The sequence below is a fragment of the Aotus nancymaae genome, unplaced genomic scaffold (genome assembly GCF_030222135.1).
Source record: "Aotus nancymaae isolate 86718 unplaced genomic scaffold, 86718_ANA_hifiasm-v0.15.2.pri h1tg000008l, whole genome shotgun sequence".
NCBI classification, from domain to species: domain Eukaryota; kingdom Metazoa; phylum Chordata; class Mammalia; order Primates; family Aotidae; genus Aotus; species Aotus nancymaae.
The window spans coordinates 32208472-32220708 of NW_026988419.1; the positions used below are offsets into that span (position 1 = coordinate 32208472).

Consider the following 12237-nt stretch of genomic DNA (forward strand, 5'->3'; position numbering starts at 1 on the left):
GGAGGAAGAACTGACATTTTTGTTTGTTTGCAATCATCCTAGTCATTTTCTCGTATGTTGTTTTGTTTTTCCCTTACAAAAGCCCTTTGAGAAAGAGTTACTAAGCCCATTTTCTGATAAGGAAACTGAGGCACAGAGATGCTGGATGGCTCTTGTCTGGTGGCACAGCCAAGATTTACTCAGGCCTCTCTGATCCCAAAACCTGAGCAACTGCTCTGGGTGACCACATCCTCTGCGCTCTGGCCACAAGGGCAAATGCAAGGGTTGGGGGCAGGGGTAGTGCCCAGGGCACCAATGGCTCCGTTTGGCACAGAGCTTCAAAGGCCCCTAGGCTCCTTAGTAGGGAGCCTACTGAGCACCAGGTTTGCGTCTCAGAGATGTGAGGATGAGCTATAATGGATGAAGAGCCCAGAAGGACTTGGACTCTGGAGTCCCAGGTCTGTTTTTAGGAGCTCAGTGAGGCAGTAAGAGAAGATGTGGAGAAATCTCAGCACTCCAAGTCTGCCATTTTATCTTACTTTCCTTTGGTGCCTAGGAAGTGATCAACATGTCACCTGGCTATCAGCTTGTTCGGAATCAGGAACAAATTTCCGTCACCTTAGGGGATGAGATGTTTGATAGGAAAAAGCAGTGGGAATCAAAGATCCTGGACAAAGGCAGATTTAACAGGTGATGCCACTGGATAAACATGCTGCTGCTTGAAGCTACTCCCACCCAGCTCAGCCCGGCCTCAGGGACAAGCCAAAGCTGCCCTGCCCACACCCAGGCCACTGGTCCCTGCTCTGGAGGGGCTGCAAGGGCACCTCCCTCCTCGCCCCTGCTTCTCAGTGCTGCATCTCTCCACATCTGCCTCTCTTTGCTCTGATCCCATCCATGAGCAGATCCAAGGGGCAGGATAAAGATTGATTGGGAGTTATGTGATTGATCCCAAAGGACAGAAATTGTTCCTGAGGCAGGAATAGGTAGAATAGCCATAAATTAGTCTGAATTTGGGGCATGCATATTGGGTAAAGTCAGGGTTCCTGGGAGGCTGGAGCGCACATCTCTCTCTCTCTCTTTTTTTTTTTGAGACAGAGTCTCTCTCTGTCACCCATGCTGGAGTGCAGTGGTGTGATCTCGGCTCACTGCAACCTCTGCCTCCTGGGTTTAACTGATTCTCATGCCTCACCCTCACACGTAGCTAGGATTACAGGTGTGCACCACCATGCCTGGCTAATTTTTGTAGTTTTAGTAGAGATGGGGTTTTGCCATGTTAGCCAGGTTGATCTCAAACTCCTGATCTGCCCACCTCAGCCTCACAAAGTGCTGGGATTACAAGCATGAGCCACCACATCCAGTCTCTTTTTCATTATGTCCAAAAATACCACTCAGCTCATGCCCCTGGGAGATGCAGTGTGGAAGGTTCCGGCATGACTCCATCCTAATGAGCACAACCATCCTCTCTGTCGTCAGGCCCCACCCACTCCCTGTCCTCCAATGCCATATCAAGTATATCTCCAGGTCTTCCTTTTTTCATTAACAGATGCAGATTCATCTCTACATCTTTCCATTCTACCCTTTAATCTCTTATTTGTATCTTCTGCTTCTTCAATGTCCTGCCCATGTTCAGGCATCTTACTTCTTAACTGCACTACTGAATGGCTCTCCAAGTGCCTCTTCCTTCAGGCTTATTTTGCTGTGAGAATTGTTTTTTCAACACACAAGTCTAAAGGACCAACAATAGCAAACACAAACACACACACACACACACACACACAATCATCTACCTATCTGCTAGTATATAGGCAGAATACAACCAACCCGTTAGCAGTGGTTACATCTGGGAAGGGATTCAGATTGGGGGTGAGTCTAAAGGGCCCTCAAGTCGAATGAGGGCCATGGAGTCTCCCTGATCTGACCTGGCCCAGAGGGGCGGGACCCAAGTCCTTGTCTTCCCACCCAAGGGATATTCAGCCTCTGCTTTCTTTTCCCTGCTCATCCACAACCCTCTGCAGGTAGAGAATGGGTCATGTACCTATAGTCAAGCTCACACCCACAGCCACCTCTTGGCCTCACAAGCAAGTTGTCACCAGTTGGGCACAATAAAACTGATAAGCTGTGCTTGTTTTACTCCCTGGTAAAGCTATGAGTGTTGTTTATACTGAATATTGTGTTCAAAAGATAGGGGCTCCCTATTATTCAACTTTCTCATGCTCTTTCTCACACCCTGGTACTGTCTCCTCCTGTATCCCCCCTCTTGCTTTCTTATCCCACATTCTCTCTGTGCTCAGTTAGACATAGAAGATGGTTGGCCAAAGAAGTCAAAACATCTTGCATTGAAGACTTCCTCTCAGCTCTACTGCACATGCCACCACCTGCCACCTTGTCACTCTAGCCAAACCAGATAGAGCTAAATAATTTGCAGATATCATGGCAGCCTTAGACCAGAAACACAGAAAACCATTACCTGTTCTGAAAGCCACTCTCTTAAATCCCCTTTTAGTCCCATCTCTGGCCCGTTCCTTGTCTATGGTTCACAGTCAGCATCAATCCTGTTGCCCATCTTCTAATTTCCTAATCCTCTGAACTTCATCCTCTGTTTCAACTATCATTACCAAATCAAAGTCAAACTCTAATAAATTTCTGACATTATTTTCCTTCTACTCAATATGGCACCAAACCATCCAGTTCAAGTCTAGTGAGCTTACCCAAAAGAGTCAGATCTGAGGCTCAACTGCCCAACTGCCAAATGCCTTCTCTAAGACCACCCCTATCCCTCCACCCCCACCCCATAATGATGGAGCAGGTGCAGGACATGGCCAGCTCTCACCAGGCCAGAGTCATGGCCTGAGCATGACCATGCTCAGGGTCCAGAGTGGCATGGCATGGTAAGCTTTGTGGATGATAGAAGTATTACTTGTCCTACAGGCCCAACATCATTTCTGACCTAGAAGAGCAAATCTCAGAGCTGACAGCAATAATTGAACAAATGAATAGAGACCACCAGTCTGCCCAGAAATTGGTGAGTGACCTTTACGTTAGCCACCATCTTCATGGGTAAGATAAAATTAATATTTTCAGATAACCCATGTGCCAGGCAAAATGCCAAGCATTTTACTCATATGAGCCATGTTGTCCAGGTGACAGGACCCTGAAGATAGGGCTGTGTCACCCAGTAGTATTTCCTGACTCCATCTTTATCTGTAATTCCAAGAACTCAAGTTCTTCCACAAGGCTTACCTCATTTATGGCCAGGAGTTCTCCAAGTACCTGTGGTGTGTGCAGTGACGCTGTCCTCCTCACGCCAGGGTGCCCTGGTTGGTTTCTGTCTGGCCTTTGTGGTGCAGTTAAGAGGTCGTGAGGCTTTCACTAACGACACCAGCACACTCGATGTCCAGGGCTTATTCTCTGTGACTGTTAAAGCTGCCCATACATCAGAATCTGCAGATATCATTTGACACTGATTCCTGAGGATTTCAGTGGCACCTTTTTAGCTTTTACCATCTGTTTCATCTGGTGACTTCTTCCTCACCTCAAACAGGTGGGCCTGGTGGCCTGGCCTGGAGTGAGAGCCAGTGCTGTGTTCAGAAACATCCTCCTTAGGGTGTTGAACCCCTACTGTGTGGTTTTACTTCCCAGCAGGCAGCCTCTCACCCTCTGATATGTCCGAGACGTGTCTGAATCCTACAGTAACCCAGCTTGACTCACCAGCCTGAGACCACACTCCTCCACCCACCAACTATTGATTCATTATCTTATTTATCTGAAAACGCTGCCAAGTTTATGGTCTCCTTCTATAGGAAAGAAACTAGGGCTCGAGGAATTTAAAGAATTTGCATGAGATCATTCAACTGAACAGTGGTGAATCATTGGACAAACTGTACATTTTAAGTCACAACCACAGATCCTGCTGAAGACATATTTAGAGACTATTTCCATGAAGGGACCTCTAGATTGTGTTACTGAAAATACCGCCACTTGTGAACACCCTATTTATTGTGTGGCCCTGCGGAAGGGAGGCGTGTTGGCTGACCCTGTGCTAGTCTCTGTCTGTCAGAGTGGCTCTGCTGACCACTTGTGCAACACCGTCCCTGGCTCCTCCGCAGTAGTCAGAGAGGTACAAGGACAAACCCGAAACCACTGTCTTAGCTGCCACACTGACTGGTTTGAAGTATTAATTTATCCTGAGACACTGGCCAGAGGATCTGGCATGTTAGAATGAAGTGCCACCTGAAAGTGAGCAAATCCTGCCTGCTAGAATAGAACTATAATGTCAACAAGGATTAACACTAGATTCTAAGTTCCTTGAAGGCAGTATCTGAATCTTAGTCCTCTTTGGCTCTCCCAAGCTAAGCCCTTTGTTCAATAAATGATTGTTCAATTGGATTACATATCCAAAAATCTGAAGGCCATGATGTAACAAACAGATGATGGCCTAGCAGAGACAAGACCTACCCACAAAGACCAGTCAGTAACAGAGATGCACCAACATTATGAACTGAATAAGTAAAAAACAACATAGAGCAAGGTGCAAACTGTTCTGTTCCCTTATTAATAATGTGCTCTCTGGCACTGCAGAGTACAGTGGAAGAGGGAGGGAAGGGGCTGTGCCACTTGAATTGGAAGGCTTTTCAGAAAGTGCGGATCAGAACAGGACTGGGTCCTCATTAACTGTGTCATTAATGCTGATTTTGTTTCCAGCTCTCCAATGAAATGGATCTCCACTGTGCTAAGATGAAACAGAACTTTGAAAACAAGAACAGGTACACTTTCTGGCATGAACACTTGTGCACTGATGGTCCTAAGGCTTCTGCATCCTTTGCAGGATTTTAGTTCACTGGGACTTCAGACAGTTCCAAACACAGTTGGAGGATGAGGGATGGGGAAGATGAACAAGACACATGTCTTTGAAGAACAGGATGGCTTGATTCAAAGCCACTAAAATAAACCACAAAGAAGGTTATTACTGCTTTTGCGTTTTTATCATCCAATCCTTTCATTTCAATTATAATCTCCCTTTTTGTTGGTTACCCAGAAGAGTCATTTTTGTTCTCTACGAGATTTCTGTGATAATTGTTTTTCTCAGCCCAGGTTCCTCCTCCTCTATCTCTTCCTCCTCTCCTCCTCCTCCTCCTCCTCTTTTTCTTTGTCTCACCTCTACTCTCCCTGGCTGCTAGGTCAGGGCCTCAGCAAAATGGGAAGAAAGTATGAGAGAGTCAGGAGCAAAGTCAAATCAATGGAAAATTAAAAGGAGAAGTCCAAATATACGGAGGCAGAGAACAGAATGTAGTAATCATGGTTGGGTCAGAGGAAGAAAATGGGGAGATATTTGTTAAATGATACAATGTTGCAAATATGTAGAGTGAACAAGTCCAAAGATATAATGTAAAAATGAGAGCTGTATTTAATAATAATGTATTATATTAAGAATTGTTGAGACGCTGGCACTATGGTCATGGCGGAGGGGACGGCAGTGCTGAGGCAGAACAGGCCGGGCACCAAGGCGCAGAATTACGGAAAGGACACCTTTCAAAGGGGGCATACAGGTTTATATGCAGGTTTATAGATTATTGGTTTACTCTTCCCCGCTCCCCACCAAGTTTTACCTCAGAGACATTTGAACACCAGCAATGTGTCAGGCATTGTGCTACCTACTGAGGATACATAGGATTTCTATAATTGGCCTGATGAATCCTTTGATGAAATGGACAGCACACTAGCTGTTCAACAGTATATTCAACAGAATATAAGAGCCGATTGCTCCAATATTGACAAAATTCTTGAACCACCTGAAGGCCAAGATGAAGGTGTATGGAAGTATGAACATTTAAGGCAATTCTGCCTTGAGCTAAATGGACTTGCTGTCAAACTTCAGAGTGAATGCCATCCAGATACTTGCACTCAAATGACAGCAACTGAACAATGGATTTTTCTTTGTGCAGCTCATAAAACTCCAAAAGAGTGTCCTGCTATTGACTATACTAGACACACACTTGATGGTGCTGCATGTCTTCTGAAGAGCAATAAATATTTTCCCAGCAGAGTTAGCATAAAGGAATCATCTGTAGCGAAACCAGGATCAGTATGCCGTAGGATTTACAGAATATTTTCACATGCTTATTTTCATCATTGGCAGATATTTGATGAATATGAAAATGAAACATTTTTATGTCATCGGTTTACTAAATTTGTGATGAAATATAATTTGATGTCCAAGGATGACCTGATTGTACCAATTTTAGAAGAGGAAGCACAGAATTCAGTTTCTGGGGAAAGTGAAGCATGAAGGGAATCAAATGGAAAAATGTACTGATCACATAATTAACATTAATTATGTACTGTATATATCATTTTAGACACGTCAATCATATATCCATATTATAGCTTCTTTGTTTAGTATAGGTTTTTGTATGCTGGGTTTGCCTTTTAAAATGGGAAATAGTTTTTAAGTTATTCATAAGCTGTATATTCACCAGTGTGGCACTTATGGTTTTTAAGTAAGATTAGTATTATCTGTTTATAATGCCTGTTAATAAAAGAATTTACAGTTTGGTAAAATTGCTGCTAAACAATCATTGGATCACAATCCTCATCAAACAAACCTATCTGTAAAAAAAAAATGAGAGCTTGAGGTTTCACACAAGCCATTTACTAAAGAGTTATAAATGTTTTCCTTTGGTTTTTCCCTGAGTTTAGATATCCTAAAAAATTCTATAGTACATAGTTTTGTCTTACCAGTTAACTTTCCCCAAATGAGACAAAAGTGTTTTAAAATTCTGTTTATAGTTTTTGGTATGCATATATAATTATGTGTATATCTAAATACAGATGCAAATGAAGCATTAGTAAGACTTAAATAATTTTACTGTGCTACATAAAGTATAACGTACTTGGAAAGGATTTACCTTTCTGCAACAATGGACTGGTACATACAGGATTATGATAATGATAAGGCACGTAAATGATGTTCCCACTGGAAACCTGCCCTGTCCACCCCTTCTCATTTCCCTTAACCTTGTCCTCAAACTACTTTAGCTGAGAAGCTTTTCACCAGACTGTGAGTTAGTGGTGGCTTATACCTATTTATATTTGTATTAATTGCTTACAGATTATACCTCATATTAGCAATTACATTACACTACAAGTGTATTTGCATAGGCTCTTGCTTATCTTTGTTTTGCAAAATTGTTCTACTTAGAAAACAGTCCTTAAAATAGTTTGACTCTCCCTGTTAGTAATATTAATCTTTCATTTTACCAGCTAGGCAGCATTAAATAGAATTGAAGAAATACTGTAGTATTTATTTTATACCCCCTCCCCACAAAGTTTATGTTTGAATTATATGCACGTGTGAGATTATTTGCAATAATTGATAGGTTCCAAGGGTGTTGATGAATAGTCATACATTTTTTGGACTTTGTTATAATTCATTGTGGTAAGAATGATTCAAATGCAGATTTAACAATCTTATACTCTATTGAATGCCATTTTTGATAAAGCATTGGAAGTCTTACTGCCAAACTGATTGTAATGAGGCACTAAGGGTGAAAAAAATTGTACATGTTGTGAAGAAAGTATTTAAATCCAACTTTTGAACGGATTTAACAAATATGAGGAACTTCTTTTTCATTTAAAAGGGTTATTTTGAAATGAAGATGAAGATGTATTCATCTTGTTTTTCAAATTTAATGGAATGATTTATACCATAGTTTGAGACAAGAATGTACAGCAAAAATGTGGGGAACAGTAGTGTACTGAGGGTGCGTGTATATGTAGTATATGCATTTCTAAGCCTGCCAGTCTTTCTGGCTTTGAACAGTGCCCACCAGCCATAGTCATTATTGTTCCCCAACCCACAACTATCTTTTAAGAAGTCTTATGTTCACAGTGAAAGGAATGTTGACTTTGAAATTATGGATTTATATTAATGTCACTATAAACCAATGGGAATGGTAATTTTTAAACAAACTTGCTAAATATTGAGAGACTAAAACTACTAAGTTAATAAATTATATATAGCAGTGTAGCTGTTCTCTCTAGATGCTGTCTCACAATGGATTTCTGTTGCTTATTTTCTTAGTGAATATTTAAACTAAGGTAGTGACTGAGATTTGGTGATCTGGCTAAGTATTTTGAAACACATTTTTAATAGTATGGCTTAGTGTTGATGGGGAATTAAATATGATTTTTTTTCTTAATCATTTCATCTACCCTGTACTGTATATTTGGAATTGATCATAAAATCTCCAAAAGAAAATAAAAAAAAAAAAGAATTGTTGCTAAAAGACTTTATAGCTGTTGGCGCCACGGGGGGAAAATGGTTAACTAAGTGAGATGATGGATATGTACATTTGTTTCACTATAGTAACGTTTTTACTATATATATAGAGTAATCTCCACTATTGTAACCATTTATATATATATATGTGTGTGTGTGTGTTTAGTGTGCATATATATAGAGTAAAAATTATGTGTAGTATATGTATAGTAAAATGGTTACTACAGTGGAGATTATATATGTGATTCATATATATATAAATCTCATAACATCATGCTGTATACCTTAAATATACATAATAAAATTTATTATTTTTTTTAATTGTACTTTAGGTTCTGGGGTACATGTGCAGATCATGCAGGGTTGTTGCATAGCTAAATACATGGCAAGGTAGTTTGCTGTCTCCATTCCCCCATCATCTGTATTTGTCATTCTCCCCACGTTATCCCTCCCCACCCTCCCCACCCCCCGCTGTCCCTCCCCTAGCCCCTCGACTGACCCCAGTGTGTGATGTTCCCCTCCCTGTGTCCACGTGTTCTCATTGTTCAACACCTGCCTATGAGTGAGAACATGTGGTGTTTGATTTTCTGTTCTTGTGTCAGTTTTCTGAGAATGATGGTTTCCAGATTCATCCAAGTCCCTACAAAGGACATGAGCTCATCATTTTTTATGGCTGCATAGTATTCCATGATGTATATGTGCCACATTTTCTTTGTCCAGTCGATCATTGATGAGCATTTGGGTTGTTTCCAGGTCTTTGCTATTGTAAACCATGCTGCAATGGACATACATGTGCATATGTCTTTTTTTAAAGGAGTTTTGTTATGCATGTAAGTGAAGATAATCTTAACATCCCCTTTCAGGCTACTTGCTGCACACCAGAGCAGCCTCAGAAATCCTGGTGGAGAGATAGCACTCTTAGTTGAGTCATAGCCTTTTATGCATCTATTTGTCTATAGACTTTATCTGTTAGAGCAGTTTTAGGTTTATAGCAAAAATGAGGGGAAAGTACAGAGAGTTCCTGTGCACCAGCTGCTAAACAAATTCAATCAAATTAAACTCAAAGATGAGTACACCAAGACACATAATAATCAAACTATCAAAAATCAAAGACAAAACAAAAATTCTGAGAACATAAGGAGGTAAGAAACACGTCACATATAAAGGAGTCACAATACAATTGTAATTTCTCAACAGAAACCCTGTAGGCCAGGAGACAGTGTGGTGATGTATTAAAAGTGCAGAAGGAAAAAACTGCCTATCAAGAATATCATCTGTCTTCTCCAGTTGGGGGAGAAATATAAACTTTCCCAAACAAAAGTTAAGGGAGTTAGACAAATCTGTAGCTATCATCCTACTGAACAGGGAAAAGTTGTAAACTTTTCCTTTAAGAACTGAAACAAGGCAACGATCCCCACTTTTACCACTCCTATTCAACATAATACTGGAAGTCCTAGCCAGAGCAATCCTGTAACAGAAAGAAATAAAAGGCATCCACATTGGAAAAGAGAAAGCCAAATGATCCCTCTTTGCAGAAAAACATGATCTTATATATGAAAATCGCAAAAAATTCCATCAAAAAACTCTTAGCACTAATAAGCAAATTCAGTAAAGTTGCATAATACATAATCAACATACAATATCAGTTGCATCTCTATACACCAACAATGAAATATACAAAAGAGAAATCAAGAAGATAATAACATTTACAGTGGCTACAAGGCATAAAATATCTAGGAATAAATTAAATAACCAAAAAGATGAAAGACCTTTAGAAGGAAAACTTCAAAACACAAATGTAAGAAATTGAAGAGGACACAAACAAAATGAAATACATTAATACATTCCATCCATGCTCATGGACTGGAAGAATTAATATCACTAAAATGGCCATGCTGCCCAATGCAGTACAGACTCAATGCAATTCCTAAATTACCAATGTCACTTTTCACAGAAATAGAAAAAACAATTCTAAAGTTCATATGGAGCAAAAAATGAGTCAAAATAGCCGTAGCAATCCTGTGGGGGAAAAAACATCTGGAGTCATCACATTACCTCACTTCAAAATATATTACAAGACCAGGCATGGTGACTCACACCTGTAATCCCAGAACTTTGAGATGCCAAGGCAGGAGGATGGCTTGCAACCAGGAGTTTGAGACTAGCCTTCACAAGATATCGAGACACTGTCTACACAAAAGATTAAAAATTATCCAGGTATTTTGGAGTGTGCTTGGAGTATTACTTGGGAGGCTGAGGTGAGAGGATCACTTGAGCCCAGAAGGTCAAGGCTGCAGTGAGCTATGATCATGCCACCACACTCCAACTGCACTCCTTGATATAGAGCAAGGCTATCATAACCAAAATGGCATAGTCTTAGTATAAAAATAGACACATAAACATAAACCATGGAACAGAGTAGAGAATTCAGAAATAAATTCATATAATTATAGCCAACTGATCTTTGATAATGCTGTCAAGAACATACACTGGGGACAGGGCACCCTCTTCAATAAATGATGCTGAGAAAACTGAATAACCATATGCAAAAGAGTAAAACTAGACCCCTATCTCTCACCATATACAAAAATGAACTCAAGATGGATTACAGCCTTAAATGTAAAACCCAAAGCTATAAAACTACTAGAAGAAAACATAGGAAAAACTCTTTAGGACATTTGTCTAGGCAAAGATTTTATGACTAAGACTTTAAAATAAAATAAAAACAAAAACAAAAAACAAACCAAAAGGCAACAAAAAAGACAAATGGGACTATATTAAACTAAGAAGCTTCTACACAGCAAAAGAAACCATCAACAAAGTGAAGAGACATTCCAATATTTGCAAACTACTCATTTGACAGAGGCCTCAAACAACTTAACAGTAAAACAAACACAAATTCATTAAAAATGGGCAAAGAATATCAGTAGACATTTCTCAAAGGAAGACATACAAATAGCCAATAAGTATGTGTTCAACATCACTAATCATCAGAGAAATGTAGAGCAAAAACAGAAAAAGATATCATCTTACACCAGTTAGAATGGCTATTATGAAAAGTCAAAAAATAACAGATGTTGATGAAGATGTGGAGAAAAGGGAACTAATATATACTGTTGGTGGAAATGTAAATTGGTACAGTCACTATGGAAAATACTATAGAGATTTCTCAAAAAAACTAAAAATATGAACCAGCAATTGAACTACTGGATATTTCTTCAAAGATTGTGGAGAACAGGAAATGCTTGTACACTATTGGTGGGAATGTTAATTAGTTCAGCCACTGTGGAAATCAGTTTGGAGATTTCTCAAAGAACTTAGACAGAACTACCATTTGACCCAGCAATCCCATTACTGGGTGTATACGCAAAAGAATATAAATCATTCTACCAAAAAGACACATGCATGTGTATGTTCATCACAGCACTATTCACAGTAACAAAGATATGGAATCAACCTAGATGACCATCAATGGTGGATTGGATAAAGAAAATGTGGTACATATACGCCATTGAATACTACACAGCCATAAAAAGAACAAAATCATGTCCATTGCAGCAATATGGATGCAGCTGGAGGCCATCATCCTAAGTGAATTAACACAGGAAGAGAAAACCAAATACTGCATATTTTCACTTGTAAGTGGGAACTAAACCCTGAGTACACACGTATACAAAGAAGAGCGCAATAGACACTGGGGCCTACTTGAAGGTGAAGATTGAGAGGAGAATGAAGATTCAAAAACTACCTGTCAGGTACTATGCTCACTCCCTGGGCAATGAAATCATTTGTACACCAAGCTCCAGTGACATACAATTTACCTATGCAACAAACATGTACCTGTACCCCTGAACCTAAAATAAAAATGGAGAAAAAAAAATTAGTAGCATTTCTATACACTAATAGTTAACTATCTAAAAAAGAAAACAATTCTATTTAGGCTAGCTTAAAAAATAAAATTTAACCAAGAAAGTGAAAGA

General features: G+C 39.9%; 2 protein-coding genes across 5 annotated transcripts in view; both read left to right on the forward strand.

The window, feature by feature from the left end:
• The window catches only part of FLACC1 (flagellum associated containing coiled-coil domains 1), a 47523-nt gene that overhangs the window by 15156 nt on the left and 20130 nt on the right, over positions 1-12237 (forward strand). The window contains exons 5-7 of one of the 3 annotated variants that reach the window (XM_064373191.1): positions 536-669; positions 2908-3001; positions 4681-4742. In XM_064373191.1, coding sequence (XP_064229261.1) covers positions 536-669; positions 2908-3001; positions 4681-4742 — 290 coding nt within the window. The remainder of the gene's footprint in view (positions 1-535; positions 670-2907; positions 3002-4680; positions 4743-12237) is intronic. The other 2 variants (XM_064373193.1, XM_064373192.1) reach the window with 2 other exon arrangements.
• Positions 5179-6686, forward strand: LOC105712770 (MOB-like protein phocein). 2 transcript variants are annotated; one of them, XM_012445958.3, is made up of 2 exons: positions 5179-5486; positions 5646-6686. In XM_012445958.3, exons 1-2 carry the CDS (start codon positions 5429-5431, stop codon positions 6263-6265), a joined length of 678 nt encoding a protein of 225 aa, XP_012301381.3. In that variant the 5' UTR covers positions 5179-5428; the 3' UTR covers positions 6266-6686. The 2 variants fall into 2 exon arrangements, with proteins under 2 accessions (XP_012301381.3, XP_021523100.2); XM_021667425.2 differs by having other exon boundaries at positions 5439-5525; positions 5648-6681.